The following is a 20,555-nucleotide window of genomic DNA, read 5'->3' on the forward strand; positions in this document are numbered from 1 at the left end:
ATTTTACAATGGATGGGCTGGAATTAAGTCTGTAAGTCTAAAGATCCTTGAAGTTTAGGGAAATCTAAGACTAGCTTTGAATTTTGCAGCTGGCAACAGATTGTTGTTAAACACTAAACCCCCTGATCCTAAAACACTCAGGCTTTTATCTTTTACTGAATCCCAGCTTTCTGGGTCAATTCTTGATCTGTTCTGAAGATGTCTATGTATATGTGCATATGGAGACAGGTACGTACGTGAGGCTATGTGTACACACACACATATATTTACCAGAATTGTCCAACTTTTCACTCTCACTAACATCAGTGAGATATTTGAAAGTTCAGAGACTGAATAACTAGATACAAATCCTTTCCCCTGTCTGCATGATATATAAAAATCTCCTGGGAAGAGAGTGCTTTACTCCCTGCAAATGCCTCTTGTGGGTTTTACCATAAAATGAAACTTTTAAACCTAGTGTGTCAGGCAACTTGCATTTGCTTCATCAAATTCCTTTCACTTTGTACTCTCATTTTTCATTAAAACTATTAAAAACTTCCTTAAAACGATATTAAAAACTATTATTTTTTCTTAGTCTATTTCTTCTTATTCCATAATTTCAAAGCATCAGACACCTCTATGTTAAGGGTAGAATTGTACTTGCTATGTGTAGCAGCTGTTCCCAAACCAAAGGAAAGCATTTGGGCTCCTTACACACCTCAAAACCCAGCAAATTTTAGCTAGTACCTTGGGAGGAAATTAAAAGCACACTCAGAAACCTACAGGTGCTGCTGGCAGTGCCAGCTACCCTGATCCCACTGCCAAGGAAGCAGCAGAAGCATGGGGACAGGATTGGCCTTTTCAACAACTGTTTACATTTAGATCGCCTTGCCCGTAGTCTCACATTGCATTCTTCATTTGCAGAGATATGACACCACTGAGCCAGCGTGACAGCTCTGTCCCCAGCATCCCACAGCACCTGGACCTGCAGCAGCACCGCCAGAGCACCTGGCAGCATCTGCGGGACTTTCTTACCTCTCTGAAAATAATCTCAGCAAAGAACAGCATTACAGTTTTCTGCTCTGTTACTGAGTTGAGTAAACTTACTGGGCAGTGAGACAGATCCTTCACTGGGGGAAGTGACTGTCTACTCAGTCAAGAACAGGAAGAAAACAGGGAAGGAATGGTGGATGGTGAAGAGGAGGGAACATGCTTCTTTCAGTAGCAATTAGAGCAGCTCAGCTATGACAGCTAACCAGACTTGAAGTCTCCGTACTTTGTTCCTAGCTCAAAGTCAGCAGTAATTAAGATATGTTTTCAGAAGTGTAGTTAAAACACAAATTATACATATAGAGAATCTCAGGAACATGAAATAATAACACATAATATCCTTTGGGGAATGCTGACACTTCAAAAAAATATAGTGTAAAATATATATAGTTTTGGTAGTGCCTAAACTATTACCCAGACAGCTTAGGATGAAGCAGTAGGAAGATCTTCTGATACCTGAGTTTCCTACACCATCTGTGTCCCTCTTCCATGTGGGACATATCTCCACCTCAGAATTGTTCCAGACATTGTTACGGCAGATGTGCAGTGTTTCCTCCCAGGTGGCAGCAGCAGCTGGCGATGGCTGGCTGTGTTCAAGCCTGGCTGGTTACTGACTGAGTAACTGGCCCTCCTGACCTTCCTCACTCATTGTCCAAGGAATTTCAAGATGAATAGCCAAAGCTAATCAGAGATGGAATCTGAAAGCATTTTGCATCTGACTGAGAAATGGGATGGAAATTTTCAGTTACTAGTTGTCCAGTCAGTCTTTCCTGCTTGCTACATTCCCAAGAAACAGACTGTATCCCCCAGTGCCTCAAAAGCAAGCTTCCTCTAAGAAAAAAAGGATCCAGGGTGAGGAATAAAAATACAAAAAGGATGGTCATAGACAGCCTCTGCATGCGAAGAAAGGAGATGGAAGAGAGAGAGGGTAAAACATGCAAACAAAAGAAGAGGTGGCTACTGATCATGATGCTGTCTCTTAGACTCTTCGGGGATGAAAGTGGTTTTGCTCTTCTTGCATACCCCTCCTGAGTCTCTAGAAAGCTGTAGTATTTTCAGCAATGTTTTTATCTTCCCATTTTCTTTTCTGCCGTAGTCTACTATCAACTTAGAAGCTGTATTTCAAGCCCTGCTCTGCCATGTAGGAGAGAACTCTACTGACCATGCAAAAGGTGTGGATAGCAGCAAGTTTGCTGCACTTGTGCTCATCTTCTTGCTGTTCTGAGAGGTAAAATTGTGTCATGTCAATAGACACATCTTTCTTTTTAACTACTTGTACAGGAAGATATTTTTCATTAAGTTGGACATAATGGTACTGAACATGTATGCCTGAACCCAGCTCTCCAACAGTGAATTTTCTGCTTATCTCATTACATTAATTTACTAATAAAATGTGCATCAGAGCAACTTAAACAAGATGCTCATTAAAATAAGTCTACTGAATTATTCTGCAGTTCTCCATCTACAGGCCAGATTCTGCTATTCTTAGACATTTGGGTAAATAATTTACCCTATGAGTGGTTTCATTAACTGCAATTCATCTCTGTGCTGTGGGATTGCAATTAGCCTTAGGTAACCATCCATACAAAGGAAAGAAAAAGAATCTGGTCCTTTTTCATCACATCTGATGGCAAACCTGGATCAGATACCCTTATTGCACTGGGCTGTACTTCAGAATATGAATTTTCCCATTGAAAACTGTGTTGGTGAGATGCTGTCAAATGGGAGTCAAGGGAGAAAAAAAGTTAATGCATTGGTCTAAACAGAGACAGTGAACATCTGCACCTGGGCTGAAGAAAGGATGCCAGATCTTGCTTGCTGTACAGGAACAAACATCTGGGTCTTCCACCTCTTAGAAACGTTAACAAAGGCAAATATATTAGAGTCTGTGGCATGGAGCTGACCCCTCCTGAAAGAGGGACATAGCCACAGACACTCTGCCAGAGGGCGGGGAGACAAGTTATCATCCCCAGCACCCTTGGACACAGCGCACCCTCCCCTGTTTTGGCAGTGTGTTCAATGGGGCTGCTTCGCTGCCTTTCTCCTCTGGCTGCCAAGTGAGACAAGACATGGGGTGCCGGGCAGGGGCCAGCCCACCCCCGCGGCCGGGACGGGAGCGGGCAGGGGAGGCTGTAGAAGCTGCTGGTGAGTCAAGGGCTGACCCACCTTTGGGGGTCTGGGAAGACGCGTTAGTGAATGGGCACCTGAGTCGCTTCCCTCTCGTTTTGCTTTAGCCCCGGGTGGATAAAACTCGCGAAGTTACTCCGGAATAAACAACTTCTTTTTTTTTTTTTTTCCCCTCCTCCCCCATTTGACGGGATGCGAAGCTTTCGAGCTTTCACCAGAAGAAAACGGCCGTCTCCAGGATGCCTATTTCAAAGTGTCGGGCAGCCGCCTGGATGGGAAAGGGTTCCCACAGCAGCCTCCATCACCCTTCAAAACCTCTTTTATTCTCGGGTGAGAAACTCAAAAGGGGAAAGGAGGAGCGGAGGGGGGTGTGCAGGCAGAACCCGCCAAGTGCGTGCCGGGGCAGGGGCCGGTTGGCACAGGGGAGAGCAGACAAAAGCCGGCGGAACTACGTGGCTTAAATTCAAAAGGAGCACTCCGGGCTCCGTGAGGGCAGCACTGGCCAGTGGAGGGGGGTGGGAGCGGGGCCGGTGCCGCGGGCAGCCCGGCGGAGGCGGGAGTCCCCACGCCCTGGGGGCCAGGGGGGAAGGCGGCGGCGGGGCGGGGGGTGTTTGGCGATGGGCGCCGGCGAGGAGCGGGACAAGCGTGCGGAGGGGGGAGCGCGGCGCCCACCGCCGCTCGCTTGGAGCTGAAGCGGCCGCCTGAACCCAGCCCGGGCGCGACGATGAGGGGCATCCCAGGCTTAAAGAGGCTACGGCTCAAAATCTGGCGGCGATGCACCCTGGTGCTCCTCCTCCTCTGGGCTGCTTGCTGGCTGGTGGTGAGCGCCTCGCTGTTCCTCCTCCACAGAAGCGTCTTCTCCGAGCGCTGCACGGACGAGAAAAGCCATCGGATCCTGGCGAGGCTGGTACGTGCCCCGGGGGACCGCGGGGCATCCCCCGGGGGCTGCCCGGCAGGCGGAGGCGCCGGGAGTCCGTCAGGGCTGCGATGAGCCCAACACCCACTTTCGGGCGCTGCTGCCCGGCTCCGTCCCGCCGGAGCTGCCGCATCACCGGCGCGTCCCCGCTGCGCCCGGGCGGGCGGCTGCCGGCGGCACCGGCGGTGCCTGGTGGGGCGGGCGGCTGCTCCCCTGCCACCCTCCCCGGGGCCAGGGCAGGTGCAGGCGGGCCGGCTGCCGGCGTGGCGGGCGGGTCCACTTCCCAGACGCTTTGGAGAGGGCAGCTCGGCATCCCGCACGCTGCCAAGTGGAAGGAAACCTCCCTCTGTGGTTTGTTCGTCTTTTTTGTTTATTTATTCAGTCGAATTGGTGCTTGTACATAAGTCGCCTTTCGCACAGCTTGTAACGCCTCCTTTACGTCTGGCAGGGGCTGGCATTTAAGATGTAGTTATTCAACATTGTAGAAAGGATTTGCGAATATCCATGGAACTATCGCTCTCTCTTTCAAGGAGAAAAAAAAAAAAAAAGCAGATGTAGAATTTTGTAGGAAACACTTCGAGAAAAGGAGCAGCGTGCATTAATGCTTCGAGTTTAATTTTGCTTCTTAAGTAAGGTATTCTTAGTGCCAATGGTTGGGTGGAAATGGAGGAATCCTAATGGAAATTAAGTAATCTATTACTGCAGCAAGCAAAACCTGATCATTGATATTCCCTAAATTCTGTAAGATAAATGGAGAGAAACCATAGGTATTGATCCTGACAGTGTGTTTATAATGGCAGTGAGATTCAGTTTCTTTACCCCAACAGTCAGGTTGAAGTACAGCTGAGCTCGGGATTATAGCTGAAGGAATGAATCCTGCCCGCTCCTTGCTTGGCTGGTGAGGGAGCAGCACAGAGGTACAGGGAGCTACCAATCTCAGGGAGCTCCAGGCCCTCGCCATCAGACTTCCCAGGAAACAGATGGACAGAGATGGACTTTTCTTCAGCTGGGAGAGCATTAGGCATGACTTCAAAAGCCCTGGCAAGGATCAGATTGCAGGTGCAACTTCAGGAAGCTCTGTCACCTGTGATGGTTCAATTTCAGACCCTCCTTCCACAGGAAGAGTAGCTGAGTTTGCTGTGCTCATCTGTTTCTGTAGGTGAGTCTTCAAAAGTTTGTAAGTAGACAGTTTTCACAGATGATGTTAGAAAAGGGTCTTCCTTGCAGTGGAATGCTTAGAAAATTAGTTCATCTTCATAACCCCCAAAATAAGTCTTTAAACATCTTGTGACCACGGCATGAGTTTTGCAGTTATAGAAAGCGCAATTGATCTACAAAACAAATAATCTGATAATTTGAGTCTCACGCCTTTCATTAAGTGAAATTCAACTTGCAAGAAAAACTATTTTACTAGTCATCTGTCATATTCTCAGTAGGAGATAAGATGAGCTATTTCAAGCAAGTGGGTGAAAATGGCATGGATGTATATCCTTGCAAAGTATTTCTGAAGGTTTGTTTCCTTTTTCTGAGTAAAATTTACATCTGTGCAGATGTGGACTGCACTGGGAAGGCTGAAGTAGCACTGGGCATTTTGCAGAGACCAGACTCTGCAAAAAACCACTTACTTTTTCCTAATACCAGTCTCATCTTCATTTACACTGAACACACTAAATCATAGCAATCAATTTCTGTTTTCTCTGGAAAAATCAATTGAATTTGATGCCTTTCAAAATCCTTTTCAATATTGCATATTCATAGGATACTTGACAGAAAGACAGGACTTAGTCTCAGGCCTGATCTATACAAAAGTAATGGTGGTATTGTAAGTTATTTAAATTTATACAAAAGCTTAGTGGGGTTTACGTTAATTTAAGCTTTTACATGAATTTAAACGCAGCCTTTTTAACTTAACTTGATAAGCATAATAAGGATATAAAAATTATGTAGCCAATTTTAAACAGAAACAGATGAGTGAGTCCAAACCATGCTTGTGTTTGCATTTTTGTGTAGTGTAGTTGCTTTTCTATAAGGCTTTTGGCTGAGTATTGCTTTCATATTTAATTTAAAAAACCTGGCACTTAGTGACATTCAAAGGTGCTCATTAGGTAGATTTAAAACTGTCTCATCGACAGACCTCAAAATGCCGTCATTAAGAGAGGGATGGAAGTGTGGAGGACCATTTCTGGAAGATTTCTTTGGGGAATTGATTCTTATTTTTCTCAGCAGTCATCATGATATAAAATCTTGTATGGTGAAGTTTGCAGTTAGTGCAAAGGTTCTTGGGTTGGTAAATAATAAACAGACCATCTTTTCATTGCAGGGTAATCTGAATCACCTAGTTAAATGTTTCAGTCCACCAAAATGTTTTTTAATATAGTAAAATGCAAGCTAGTACACTGGGGAGCAAAAGAGTACAAGCTATGCCAATAGGATGGATGACTGTCTTGTAAAAAACTGTATGAATTTGGAAAGGACGTAGGGGCCAAATAATTGCTTCAACATGAACTACCAGTGCAGACTGTGCATAAAAGGCTGATATAATCTCTCAAAGTCTCCAAAAAGGAGAATTAGGAAAGGGCCGTTGTCTGTCTTTGTGGCACTGGACAACACAGTATTCAGTTCTGATATCTGTTCTTCTAAGGCTGGTGGGGTGAAAATGGGGAGAAGAAATAGTGAGGCGAAAAAATACAAAACTCATCTGAGGGCTGAAAAAATTATTATAGTGGGAGAGGTGAGGAGCTGAGCTTACTCAGTGTACTATGCTTATGGGGAAACATAAAACAATAACATTTGGAATAATGTGGGGATAGCGAGGATGTGAAGGTGCAGTCAGACTTTGCTGACCTTCTGGATTATAATGAAGAGGAAACTTAAGAGATTTTTAAAGCCACTGAGTGACTCACAACTCACTACATTCTGTGATTAGAGAGAGACACATTGAAAGTTGTTCAAACTTCTTAATTGCTTATTTGAGGAAGCCTTTTTGAAATTCTCGCTTGCATTGGTGACCAGCAGAGAATGTTATTTCTGGAAGGCTGATCTGTGTTTCGTCACTGTGAGACCAGGAAATCCTTAGTTAAGTTCTGTTCCACAGATCTCAGTTTGCAAAACACTGCACAAGTTCAGTGTAAGAAGAATCTGATTCGGAGATTGTTTGTCAGATACTAGGTTAATAATAAAAGATTTATGGATTCAACTGGAATAGCAGACAAGTCCTAAAGAGCAGCCAGGTTCAAAAATGACTCATCTCCTATGTCTGGGAAATGTGAGACTCCTTTTTCCACAACTACTTTTTCTCATTAGTGCGATTAATAATGATGCGGTGGCAACACAAGAAAACAAGCTGCATGTTCACATTTTTGACTGAAGTTTTTCTGGGCATGTGTTGTTCCAGATGCAAGAGATCCATGCACATGGACCATCTGAGTGTGAACTTGAAGGACTACAGTCAAACTGTCCACAGGGGTGAGCGTTCACCCACATGGACCCAATTACAGGACTGAGTCCTGTATTCTCTTACTGTAGCAGAGGAAGAGTTAGGTTGTGGTCTTCTCAACAGGAGAGAAATTATTTTAAATGTGATTATATTTATGCTCCAGAGAAACCCCCCCTAAATTCCTTCTGTTTGTAATTTTCTTCCTAAAATTCCTTCGAGTTCCAGATGGTAAGAACAACTAAACTATTTCTGTTAATGAAAATTACATTTCCTACTTTAAAAGGAAAATAAATTTGTATTACATTCAGAGGGGTAGATTTGCAAAAGCAAGAACATTGATCTGCGTGCTCTGAAGTGTGCAGACAGCCCAGTGAGTCTGCTTGGCCGTCCAGATGTGGATGTGGATGCAGATGTGTGTTTCATACATATACATCACCCCGGACTCCAGGTCAGGGCTTTCAGGCTAGAGTTGGCTTACCTAGCTGGCATGGAATGTTCCTATTTGGGCTGTGAGAACATCAGAGTACAAATTTTTAGGCCTGTCTGAACTCATCTAGCTGTTTTAGTGAATTTATCACCATTCCTGGATTTTGGACTTAATCCTCCACCCATTCCCCAATGTGTTGTTTAAGGTTTGACTCTGAATGTTGCCTGGCATCAGAATATATTCCTCTGGTGCACAACTCAGAGACTGCTCTAAAAAGATACATCGCTTGAATCTTACAATCGTGTTTCTTGTGTATGTAACAGCATATAGTCACAGATGAAGTGGGGGTCAGGCAGCCATTGCAAGTACTCTACATGCAGGGGGAGCTGCCAACTTGTTTAAATGAAGGTTCAAATGCCAGAAAGCAATGAAGAATGCTGACACTGTCAAGCCGCCTCCCAGATGTTTGGCTTTCTACACCACTGCAGGCTATTCCCCTTTCACCAGGGACCTCTGATCATCCCCTCTACTGATTCGCCCAAAGCAGTCCCTGCAGCTGCGCTTCTGAATGCCCGCAGGAATATATTGACTGCCTGCACTTTTGGAAATTATGGTATGGAAACAATTATGGGTTGAGGGAAGGACTGGTGAGGGAATCCTTGCAGTTCTTGCAATGAAATTGCAGTGACCGCTTAACTATCGATCAGCAGTTCCCATTTTTCCACAGGCTGATTTTTTTTTCCAATAAAAAAAAAAATAAAGTATTTAAGCAATTAATATCAAAATTTATCTTCTGATAATTACATATAAAAACTGGAGAAGTAATTTTGTCCTATGGTATTTACATATTTTAAAAGTCTGAAAGTTCTTGGTCCAGGAGGCACTGAGCACAGCCTGTGTTCCCTGGTAGTGCAGAAGGACGTTCTCACAGCTTCATTCACAGCATGCTGAGTGCAAGGCTGAAACACGCCGAGCTGTGGAAGGTCCCAGCAATCCAGCTACCTATGGATTTTCCTGTAGTTTAAATGCCGATGTCTAAGATATGCTGCCCTGAACTTTCCAGAGAAGTCCTGCATACACTGGGAGTTATTTTGTGTGCCCTAGAGTGTTACAGCCCAGAATCTCACATAGCACAGCTAAGTGAGTTCAGAGCTGGTCTCACTGAATTCATACGTTGCAAGAACTTGAGAGTAACAGGTCGCCCCATCCTCAAGAGGATGGGACCAGACTTTTCAGTGGTGCCCAACAATAGGATGAAGGGCAACGGGCAGAGACTGAAGCACAGGAGGTTCCTTCTGAATATGAGGAGAAACTTCATTACTTTGAGGGTGCCAGAGCACTGGAACAGGCTGCCCAGAGATGTTGTCAGGTCTCCTCTGGAGACATTTAAAACCCACCTGGACACATTCCTGTGTGATCTGCTCTGGGTGAACCTGCTTCAGCAGGTAGGTTGGACTAGATGATCTCCAGAGGTCCCTTCCAACCCCAACCATTCTGTGATTCTGTGATGATTCTGTGATCTAGTCCATTTCTTTGCCCTGACCCCAACAGCCTGTCCTTTACCATCCCAACAATCCCTGTTTTGAAGCAAGACTTCTCCTAGTAAAAAGTCTCTAGAGACTTCTGAAAAACCATTGCATCACTCAACAGTTATCACAAGTGTGTGCTTGTGGTACCATGACTGCTGCAAGCCTCTTGTGCTTAGGACTGTTGGTGATTCTTTGCCTTTCTTCTGTGTGGTCCATGTGCATATGTTCCTGCTATGAATATTCTGCTCTTTCACTCCAGTGCCTTGACTACAGCAGCGGAGCCCTGACTGGTGACCTCTGTGAAGACCTATGTGTGGCACAGAAGCTGGTGTACAAACATTGTCTTTACTATGACAGAGGTAAGAAGGTCATCCAGGCTGACTGGAGAGGCCAGCCCATCATCCTGAAATCCAAAAAGGAAATCTTCTCCAGCTACCAGCATCTCAGTATGCTAGAGGAGGTGGAAACACAGGATATTCCTGAAACAGAGCTTCTGCTGATGGTCGCACTGGAGGTCAAAAATGTCCTGGGGCTAGAACTGTCTAACAGTACCGTGGGTCCCTTGTGGACAAGGAAGAAGGGACCACATTGGAAAGCACAGGTGGCTAGCATGTGGTCCCTGCTCCAGCAGGAAGAATATATCTACTTCAGTTTGCTGCAAGACTTCAGCAAACACGTGCTGCGAATTATTGGCTCTTGTGGACACTTTTATGCTGTGGAGTATCTCACAGCTGGACATGCCTGGCACAAAACTCTTTTTCCCTTGGAAAATGTGGTTGGTCCCTCCCTTGCTGGCCGCAGAAGCAGGGTGAGAGCCATCATTGACATTGCACTCAGCTTTCTGGACATGGTGCAGCATTTTGATAATGATTTCTCTCACCGACTTCACCTGTGTGACATTAAACCAGAAAACTTCGCTATCAGGCACGATCTCACGGTAAGCAGGGTCTTTGGGGTGATGTTGCAGCAACTTGAGGTCTAGTCTGAAAGTGGCTGTGTAAAAGTGACATTTTCCTCCTCTTACAGCTTTTGTCCATATTTTTGCAAAACTAATGCATTTACAAGTGGCAGGGGAAATTCTCTACTGCTTTTTTTCTTTGTAATATGTAATAGCCACGTTTCAGAGTGCTAGATCCTGCTGCTTGCTTTGAGAACTTCTTGCTCAGTTCTCGTTTGTATTACTTCCTCAAAGGCATTGGCACCAACAGGATCCCTTGGCTGTGGTGAGGGACACCTCCCGGAGGCAAGGAGACCTCAAAAGCTGTAAATGAAGCTGTAATTTGAGTCATGGCAACTGTATCTGCTAGGGATGCTGAAAGGAAGAACTATTTGAGTTTGAAAGGTAAGGCTGAGTTCTCTGAGCTGGCACAAGGGGAATTCCCCGCATCCGAACACACACATCTTTGTACTTTAGTGTTCAGCTTATCTGGTCTGGAAATGACCCAATGATGGTGACATGCAACTTCCTGGTGCTGTTACTGTTTGCCTTTTCTTTGTACAGCTGTAATTCGGACCGGAATAGCTATCCTCGTTTTCTAAGTGGTGATGTAGCTCAGCACCACATTGCTGACTGTATCTTCCATTCATTCTGCTGACAGAAATTTCACTGGTTTCGGTGGCAATGGTGTGTACGGACTAGAGGCATTGTGCACTAAGTAAATGTTTGGACCACGCTCACAAATTGCAGCAACTTCAAGGGAGTTTCTGCACTCTGAGTGAACATAAAGCATTTTCAGGGACTTGAATGCTGTTTTCAGTACTCACCAAGTGTTAATATAACTTTCACATTTTCAGAGTACTAGGCAAACATTGCCTAAACATATAGCCATTAAGAGCAATTAGAGTGCTTCCCCTTCAACCTTCCCTTCCCTCCCGTTGTTTATTCAGGTGCAATACAGCAGTTGAACAGGGAATGGGTGAGGAGCTAAAACAAGTGTGCCAATATTTAGGCAAAGTGAGGTATGGCGGGGATTCCTCAAGGAGGGATTTGCCCATCTTTTTTAGCTATGCAGGGCTGGGACTGCCTGTGGCTGAGCATGCACCAGAGCATCTGTTTTACAGCCTATTACAGGAAAAAGATATTTCATTTAGGAAAAGATAAAAGATATTGGAGGTGTCTTCCCTTAGGAGTCCTTCTGGTGAGGCTTGCTTCTCCAGGATCCTCCCATGACTTCTAGGATCCAAAGAGACAACAGTCACCTTCTGATATAGGAAAATACTCTAATTTAGTATTTTTTAGGAGAATTAATTTTTTTTTAAAAGTGAGTTGTCATTCACACATGGCTCTCACAGTTGTACATTACTTTCAGCCTGTTATTATCATCTGTTATGTCCCACCTGGGCTGGGAGACAGGAGATGCACAAGGTCAGAAAGCTGCGGGGGTGAACAGAGAACTGATGGGTGAAGAAGGAAGGAGAGTGAGAGGCAGAAAATCTAGGTGGTTTTATCAACCAGTTCTAGAAGAGGGACACAGACAGGCAGCCTCTTTTTTGTCCCTTATGTTTGTTTTAAGCATTTTTTACACTTCCTTGTTTCTTGTGCTCTGCAGAGGATACTACCAAATACCCATAATAGTACCACTATTCCTCATCCCAGTAATGAGGTTGCTAATACCCACAGAAATGTTCCTGGAGTGCAATAGTTTTACTTTAGGGATTATTTTCAAATGGTGAGGATAAGCCTCCAGCCCTCTATCCAGCCATCATGTGGTGTTCCTGCAGCACGGAGCGGGAAGATCACTGCCTGGTAGATCACCCAGGGGAATTTTAAGCTGCCATGAAGCTGTGTAAGTGACAGAGTGGGAAGGAGGTCTGGGTGAATATACAGTACCCCAGGAGAGCTTCCTCTTTTACCAGCACCTCAAAGAGAACTAGAAAGATTACAGCACCTTAAATATGACTTTAAATCAGGTCAGGTGCCAAGTTGGGTCCTTCCTGCATTTCCTTGAGTACCTTCATCATCAATTATAACCATAACAAACCCCACCAAAATGTAGAATCATAGAATCATAGAAATATTTTGGTTGGAAGACATCCATCCTTACGATCATCGAGTCCAACTGTAACCTGACTCCAGCACTAAACCATGTCCCTAAGAGCCTCATCTAGACATCTTTTAAACACCTCCAGGGATGGTGGCTCCATGGCTTCCCTGGGCAGCCTGTTTCAATGCTTCACAACCCTTTCCATGAAGAAATGTTTCCTAATGTCCGATCTAAACCTCCTCTGGCACAACTTTAGGCCATTTTCTCTTGTCCGATCACTTGCTACTTGGGAGAAGAGACCAACACCCTCCATGCTACAACCTCCTTTTGGGTAGTTGTAGAGAGCGATAAGGTCTCCACTCAGCCTCCTTTTCTCCAGGCCAAACAGTCCCAGTTCCCTCAGCTGCTCCTCATCAGACTTGTGCTCCAGACCCCTCACCAGCTTCCTTGCCCTTCTCTGAACTTGCTCCAGCACCTCAATGTCTTTCTTGTAGTGAGGGGCCCAAAACTGAGCACAGGATTCAAGGTGGGGCCTCACCAGTGCTGAGTACAGTGGCACAATCACTTCTCTAGTCCTGCTGGCCACACTATTCCTGATACAAGCCAGGATGCTGTTGGACTTTTTGGCCACCTGGGCACACTGCTGGCTCATATTTAGCCAGCTGTCAATCAACACCCCCAGATCCTTTTCCTCCAGCTGTTGATAGGGAGCATGTCACCCAGATCTACCCTCACAGGGTCTGGCTGGATGCCCACACATTTTTGTAGCAGAGAAATTTCACTGAAACCACTGAGCCCTTTGGCAACCGCACATTTGGAAGCCAGGGATGTTTTTCTTAGAAGAGCAATTGATCACATTGTCAGAGGTGCTCAGTGCTGGCAAAGACCCCACCAAGGAGATGATGCAGCCATCCTAGGACTGAGGAAACCCTGCACATCTTTTACTGTCTCTTCTCCACAGAAGTTAACAACAAAACTTAGAAAGCCTAAGGAAGTAAAGAAGAGGAAAGGAAAGGAAAGGAAAGGAAAGGAAAGGAAAGGAAAGGAAAGGAAAGGAAAGGAAAGGAAAGGAAAGGAAAGGAAAGGAAAGGAAAGGAAAGGAAAGGAAAGGAAAGGGAAAGGGGAAAGGGGAAAGGGGAAAGGGGAAAGGGGAAAGGGGAAAGGGGAAAGGGGAAAGGGGAAGGGGAGGGGAGGGGAGGGGAGGGGAGGGGAGGGGAGGGGAGGGGAGGGGAGGGAAGGGAAGGGAAGGAAGGGAAGGGAAGGGAAGGGAAGGGAAGGGAAGGGAAGGGAAGGGAAGGGAAGGGAAGGGAAGGGAAGGGAAGGGAAGGGAAGGGAAGGGAAGGGAAGGGAAGGGAAGGGAAGGGAAGGGAAGGGAAGGGAAGGGAAGGGAAAGGAAAGGAAAAGAAAAAAGAAAAGAAAAGAAAAGAAAAGAAAAGAAAAGAAAAGAAAAGAAAAGAAAAGAAAAGAAAAGAAAAGAAAAGAAAAGAAAAGAAAAGAGAAGAAAAGAAAAGAAAAGAAAAAAGAAAAAAGAAAAGAGAAGAAAACTTGCCTGTCCAAATGTGTGAAATTCCTTAGGCTACATCATCATTATCAACCTCTCCAAAAAACTTAAAAATACTTGCATCTTTAAGCTATACCTCATATCTTTCAGATTTTCCCTGGGGAAAAAGGAGTAGAATAAAATAAAGATTAGACCTTGTTCTTTCTTTTGCCTGTGGAAGGTTTATTTGGCCTTCTACCAGACCAGACATCTTTAGTTCCTGGGCTTGATCCAGCTGCTGCTCCAGCCATGCAGTTCAGCTTCTCCTCTTATTTGGGAGGTTGAATCTTAAAAATGAGCGTATCATTTGAGCCCAAGTTACTCTGCCCAGGTCCCAGACATTTCTTTTCCTCCATGAAAATGTATATCAGCCCCTGCAAGGGAGAGTCTTTGACCTTGACTGTCAAGTGTTAAGCACAGCTCTGAAGGTGCACTGATTGCTGCATCCATCATGCTGCGGACAGGTTGCGGTCATTGTGGTCACCCACAGTTTGTCTCATGTCAAGCAGCCACCATTCCATTACTGGCTTTCCTTTTTTTTCACCGCGTGTTGCTGTGATATTTTTAAGTGAAGTATTCATGAGTGCAGTGGTGCTGACAGAAATGGAGACTACCAAATGGTCTCAAACCTAGCACGAGCAGCAGCTCTGCAGACCTCTTTGTGCTGCGTATTCACTATTTTGCAAGTCTTGTGTCAGGGTGAGAAAATTGATTGATCCCTTCAGTCCTTGCTTTTTCTGCTGAGACCAGCTGCTGGCTGGACTCTGTTACAGACCATATTTCTGGACAAGCAGAACTAGAATCATGCACAATAAATGAGTCAAACCATAGCAAACAGGACAAGGCAAAGCCAGTCCCAGCTTTCAACAACCTCAGGGATTTCTCTTTTGACAGCTGAGCAGACTCAAACCCACTGAATGCAATGGCAGGTTTGCTGGAGCTATATCAGGTGCAGGTACATCTGCTGCACATCCCATGGCTGCTCTCCACAATGATAAAGGCAGGGGTTTAGTCTGAATGGTGAATTTTAAATGATACCGTTCTGGCCTGTGGATAATTTTGCACCATCATGTAATTAAAAGGTGGAGGTGCCATCTGCATAAGCTGCAGCAGTGGGTAGATCAATCTTCAAGTTGCATAGTCCGAGTTTAAGGCAAATCGATCTAGTTGACCCCAGGGATGCATATTGTCCACAGATAATTTTCCCTTTCCTGGTGTTGCAAGCATTGGCTGTTTTCATTTTAAAAGTGGTATTTATGAGACTACTGCAGCTCAGTTAATCAAAATAAAGCTTTTTCATCGTGATCCCAGTTCCCCACTGGCAGGTGATCTCAGCACAGCATTTCCAAAAGCAAGCAGCAAAGAACACTTGCTCAGCTCTGTCTCACACGCTGTGCTGTGCCAGATCTGATGAGTTGTTTTGATCCACAGGTGGTGGCCATTGATGTGGATATGGCCTTTTTTGAACCCAAAATGAGGGACATTCTCGAGCAGAACTGCACAGGAGATGAAGACTGTAATTTTTTTGATTGCTTTTCAAAATGCAATCTGAAAATCAGAAAATGTGGAGCACAGAGAGCCAATAACAACTTGCAAGTGAGTAGACACAGCTGCTTTATGCATCCATTTCTTTTAAAATCACACTGACTATAAAATGCATGGTATGTACTAGGAGACTCTGAGATGAAGGCAGTCATCTTTTTAAATGTGGCCACACAATGTTCCAGTCCTTTTCAGAAATGCTGTCTTGGGGCATGCAGACAAATCTTTATATTCCCTAGTGTTTGCCCTGTTTTTGTGTAGCTGTTAGCCCAGTGCCTCAGATAGGAAAGTAAAGTAGGGGCAGGGGATTAGCATTACTATCCTAGAATTATAGAACAGTTTGGGTTGGAAGGGACCTTCAAAGGTCATCTAGTCCAACCCCCTGCAACAAGCAGGGACATCTGCAACTAGATCAGGTTGCTCAGAGCCCCGTCCAGCTTGGCCTTGAATGTCTCCAGGAATGGGGCATCTACCACCTCTCTGGGCAACCTGGGCCAGTGTTTCACCACCCTCATTGTAAAAAATTTTTCTCATGTCTATCCTGAATCTCCACTGCTTTACTTTAAAACCATTATGCCTTGTCCTATTGCAACAGGCCCTGCTAAAAAGTCTGTCCCCTTCTTTCTTAGAGGCCCCTTTTAAGTACTGAAAGGCCACAGTCTCCACTAAAGGTAAAGCCGTGGCTGTCCACTTGCAAATAGTGAGGCGCTATAGCCGTGATTCTCCACACTTCAGATGTAGTACGAGGATGCAGTGGAGAGAGGAGCTTTGGCCCTGGGATGAGGTGTCTTGTAGCTCACCCAGCTTAGGCTGGTGGGAGACACTGGCACAGCATGGAGGCTGGGGGAGCATAGCTGGGTGGCCTTTTGGTTGCTTCTCCCACCCCCTCACCATCACCACTAGTTATGCAGCAGTGCAAGAGCAGTCTGAGAAGAAACGGTGGGATCTTCAGCTAGAACTCAGCTTTTGTTGATGCTCCTGTTCTGTGCTTTCCTCTTTGAATGGCTGGAGGCATTTAAGATTCAGATGACGTTTTGCTACAGTCCCAGAGAAGCAGCAGGACATTAGCTGTGGTTCCTGGGAGAAAACAATCTGCTTTTTTCCCTTTCCTCAGGTAATCTGTGACAAAATTTTCCGTCGCTGGTTTTCCCCAGATCTCCGAGGACCGCTGGCCTCCCTCCCCCTGCGGCCGCAGCTGCAGAAGGCTGTGCAGGAGTGTGCCCAGCCGGGGCACCCGGATGCTGCCGGGCACCAGAGGACTCTGACATCTCTCTCCCAGTTGTACCACCTGCTTCGGGTCACTCAGCGAGAACTGCAAAGGGTGGAGTAGATACAAAAGGCAGAACCGCAAAGGCCACAACCCAGGCGCTGCTAAGGGACACTGTGTGCCAGACAGCCTGTGTTTTCTTTCCTTCATCTCTCCTACCCCTCATATTACATTTACAGCGTAGGGATTGTTTTTCTCCTATGCAAATGAAATTCATGGCTGCAGGTGCAGCACGTCCTGTTAATATCCTTTGAAGTGTGAAATTGTTTTACATTACTTGGATTCTGTTCTTGCTTATTTTCCCTAGCTAGCGCTAGCCCTCTCCATCAGCATTCAGCACATGGTTTTCTTACCAAGAGCTGTAGCCACTGCTCGGATAGCATTTGTCCGAGTGCTGTGCTCAGAGTGAGGATTCATTTACGTACAGATGGTGCTTTGAAGAAGAAAAGTTGAAGTCAGCAAAATTAATATCAATAATTAAAATAATCAGTGGGTGGATGTGGATATGGGCACGATGTTTGTTTTAATTTCTCTGTAGAATGAGTTTTTTCTTTTTTAAGTCAAGACAGAGTATTTTGTGCGAAAAAAACAACCTCAAATAGGGAAATGTATTGTCACATGAGTGAAGAGCTGCTTTTGTACAAAGCAGTCCTGCCTGATGTCCCCAAATGCATTTTCTCTGGTGCATTGCATTATTGTGCTGTAGCTAACTTTCTGGGAGAAATTATGCGAAGGTACTTAGGACTTTTCTAGAGCAAAATAATTATACCCTTGTTGAGTTCCCATGTGGGTACTCACATTCTGCAGTGGAGAGGTATGAATAATGCCACTGAATTTCCCCATGTGAACAAGCCCTCAGGCACTTGAACATCAGAGCACTTGATAAGAAGCACGCCTTTGCCAGAGAGCGGAGTTACCCAGGAATGCCAACAATCTGTCCTTTACACTGAACAGAACAATATCCAGACTAGGAGTTTTCTTACACAGTATTTTTTAAAGAACAAAAGGGAATTTTTCATGGAAATAATCTTGCAATCAGTTACATAAATAAAGATTGCTAGATTAATTTAAAAATCATTAACTTTGCCTTTCAAATGTGTGTAGCTTGGCTGGAGAGTTTAACACAAGGGTTCAGATGATGTTGCATGCCTTTAGGTCCAACACTAGGTAATATACCCATGAACTGGTTTTGGCATGGAGACGTTAAAAGCCCTGCAAACAAAAATAAACTGACAGCTTGTGACAACCCTCAGCTCAGAAGGACTCTTCAGTATGAAGACTGTCAATCTGGTTTGTGGATGTAAGCTGCATAACAGCACCTAATCTTTTTTCTGTTTATGTCCCTCAGCCTTATGACAGCCCTGAAGTCTGTCAGTGCTAATTATGCTTAAACTTTCCATTTCTGGAGTGGTTCTTTAAAGTGACACTAAAGATTGCCTGTGACCAGGAAAACTTGAGATGCTTAGGAGACCCTGACTCTTATTCAAAACTAGCTCAAATATTCAGACTAGGTTATTTTTCTATTTCTTTCAATAAACCACCATAATTTTAAAAATCACTCAGATCCTTAAGAAGATTAAAGCGAGAGCAAGGTTGGCTGCCTTGCCCGGGCTGTACTGAAGACAAGCTGCTGCTAAGCCAGAGCTACCGCTTAGGAGCTCCTGACTGGTAAAGTTGCCCTCAGTCCACGCTTCTCCTCTAACCAGTGAGACAGACGATGTTTTAATATTTTAAGATCATCCTTTGCAAAAGCAGGAAGGCAAAATAGAATAAGAAGAAACCCAAATTCCAGAAAAAAGCCCCTCATAGACTTTTATGAGAATGTAACAAGGTGGATGGATGACGGCAGAGCGGTGGATGTGGTCTACCTTGACTTCAGTAAAGCCTTTGACACAGTCTCCCACAGCATCCTCACAGCTAAGTTGAGGAGGTGTGGTGTAGACAATAGAGTAGTGAGGTGGGTTGCAAACTGGCTTAAGGAGAGAAGCCAGAGAGCGGTAGTCAATGGTGCGGAGTCTAGTTGGAGGCCAGTATCTAGTGGAGTGCCTCAGGGGTCAGTGCTGGGGCCAATATTATTCAATATATTCATTAACGATTTAGACGAGGGAATAGAGTGTACTATCAGCAAGTTTGCTGATGACACCAAGCTGGGAGGAGTGGCTGACACGCCAGAAGGCTGTGCTGCCATCCAGCGGGACCTGGACAGGCTGGAGAGTTGGGCGGGGAATAACCTGATGAAATTTAACAAGGGAAAGTGTAGAGTCCTGCATCTGGGCAGGAACAACCCCAGGTTCCAGTATAGGTTGGAAAATTACATATTAGAGAGCAGTGTAGGGGAAAGGGACCTGGGGGTCCTGGTGGACAGCAGGATGACCATGAGCCAGCACTGTGCCCTTGTGGCCAGGAAGGCCAATGGCATCCTGGGGTGTATTAGAAGGGGGGTGGTTAGTAGATTGAGAGAGGGTCTCCTTCCCCTCTACTCCGCCCTGGTGAGGCCCCATCTGGAATATTGGGTCCAGTTCTAGGCCCCTCAGTTCAAGAAGGACAGGGAACTGCTGGAGAGGGTCCAGCATAGGGCAACAAAGATGATTAAGGGAGTGGAGCACCTCCCTTATGAAGAAAGGCTGAGGGAGCTGGGTCTGTTTAGTTTGGAGAAGAGGAGACTGAGGGGTGACCTTATTAATGCTTATAAATATATAACGGGTGAGTGCCATGAGGATGGAGCCAGGCTCTTCTTGGTGGCAAACAATGATAGGACAAGGGGTAATGGGATCAAGCTGGAACACAAGAGGTTCCACTTATATTTGAGAAGAAAATTCTCAGTGAGGGTGCCAGAGCACTGGAACAGGCTGCCCAGGGGGGTTGTGGAGTCTCTTTCTCTGGAGACATTCAAGACCCACCTGGACATGTTCCTGTGCAACCTCACCTAGGCATTCCTGCTCCAGCAGGGGGATTGGACTAGATGATCTTTTGAGGTCCCTTCCAATCCCAAACATACTGTGATACTGTGATACTGTTACGACGTTGTGGAATTGATAGAGACAAAAATAACCAAGGATATAATCAGATTATGGAAAAGGCTTGGGGACAGATAAAGTATCAGGTAGAGAGAAGATAAGGAAAAAGAGATGAAGGAGAAATAGGAAAAAATGAAGTAAAAAATATGGCCCACTTTGTGAAAACATGATTTAAGATGTCAGATTAAATAAACAGGCATTTAGTCTGTGGAAGAAGAGACTGAAAGGAAGCATGGTAACACTCTCCAGAAACAGAAAGAAGCTGATAAAAAGAGAATAGGAGCGAACTGCCCTGTCCAGGTTTCCTTGGTGGATATGATGAGCAATGAGCTGAAATTGAACCAAGGAAAATTCAGGCTAGACATTTGTTACAGGCTTTCTAATAGTAAGGAACAGTGGAAATATGGCACAGATCATTCAGGAAAACATCAGTCTTCTTAAGCTGTGATTTTTAACTATAGGTAAGAGTGAGTGCCTGTCAGGAATGGTTTACGTGCAGTTACATCGGTGATCCTGCCTTGAGGTAGCCTTTTATCTCCAAGTCCTGTGAGTCTGTTATTACCAGATTATATTTGTGTTTTGCCACTCCCTTGCAAAAAAATCCAGCCTTCTGAGGCATGGGAGGTAGGTAACTCCTTTTTACCTTACATGTGCAAATACATGGGCTGCCTTGGAAAGGGAAGACACAGGGATCTTCGACTGTGCAAATGATGCTACAGAGCCTGGTGGTGTGATCAGGGT

General features: G+C 45.2%; 1 protein-coding gene across 5 annotated transcripts; it reads left to right on the forward strand.

The window, feature by feature from the left end:
- Positions 1-2,675: 2,675 nt before the first annotated feature.
- DIPK1C (divergent protein kinase domain 1C) lies at positions 2,676-17,874 on the forward strand. 5 transcript variants are annotated; one of them, XR_010470404.1, is made up of 6 exons: positions 2,676-3,174; positions 3,357-3,486; positions 4,006-4,063; positions 9,724-10,401; positions 10,657-10,806; positions 15,420-15,556. XR_010470404.1 is itself a non-coding variant. In XM_065053018.1 (6 exons), exons 1-6 carry the CDS (start codon positions 3,099-3,101, stop codon positions 16,793-16,795), a joined length of 1,218 nt encoding a protein of 405 aa, XP_064909090.1. In that variant the 5' UTR covers positions 2,759-3,098; the 3' UTR covers positions 16,796-17,874. The 5 variants fall into 5 exon arrangements, 4 of the variants coding, with proteins under 4 accessions (XP_064909090.1, XP_021147082.2, XP_064909089.1 ...); XM_065053018.1 differs by lacking the exon at positions 10,657-10,806 and adding an exon at positions 16,685-17,874 and having other exon boundaries at positions 2,759-3,174; positions 15,420-15,584; XM_021291407.2 differs by lacking the exon at positions 10,657-10,806 and adding an exon at positions 16,645-17,874 and having other exon boundaries at positions 2,959-3,174; positions 15,420-15,584.
- The last annotated feature ends 2,681 nt before the right edge of the window (positions 17,875-20,555 follow it).

This window comes from Columba livia, chromosome 2 (genome assembly GCF_036013475.1).
Source record: "Columba livia isolate bColLiv1 breed racing homer chromosome 2, bColLiv1.pat.W.v2, whole genome shotgun sequence".
Lineage (NCBI taxonomy): Eukaryota > Metazoa > Chordata > Aves > Columbiformes > Columbidae > Columba > Columba livia.

Coding starts and splice junctions, on each gene's coding strand:
- DIPK1C (XM_021291407.2), top strand. CDS start 3,099: ATGGGGTGCCGGGCAGGGGCCAGCCCACCCCCGCGGCCGGGACGGGAG. Junction 3,175..3,356: donor GGAGGCTGTAGAAGCTGCTG/GTGAGTCAAGGG, acceptor CGGGATGCGAAG/CTTTCGAGCTTTCACCAGAA. Junction 10,402..15,419: donor CTATCAGGCACGATCTCACG/GTAAGCAGGGTC, acceptor TTTGATCCACAG/GTGGTGGCCATTGATGTGGA.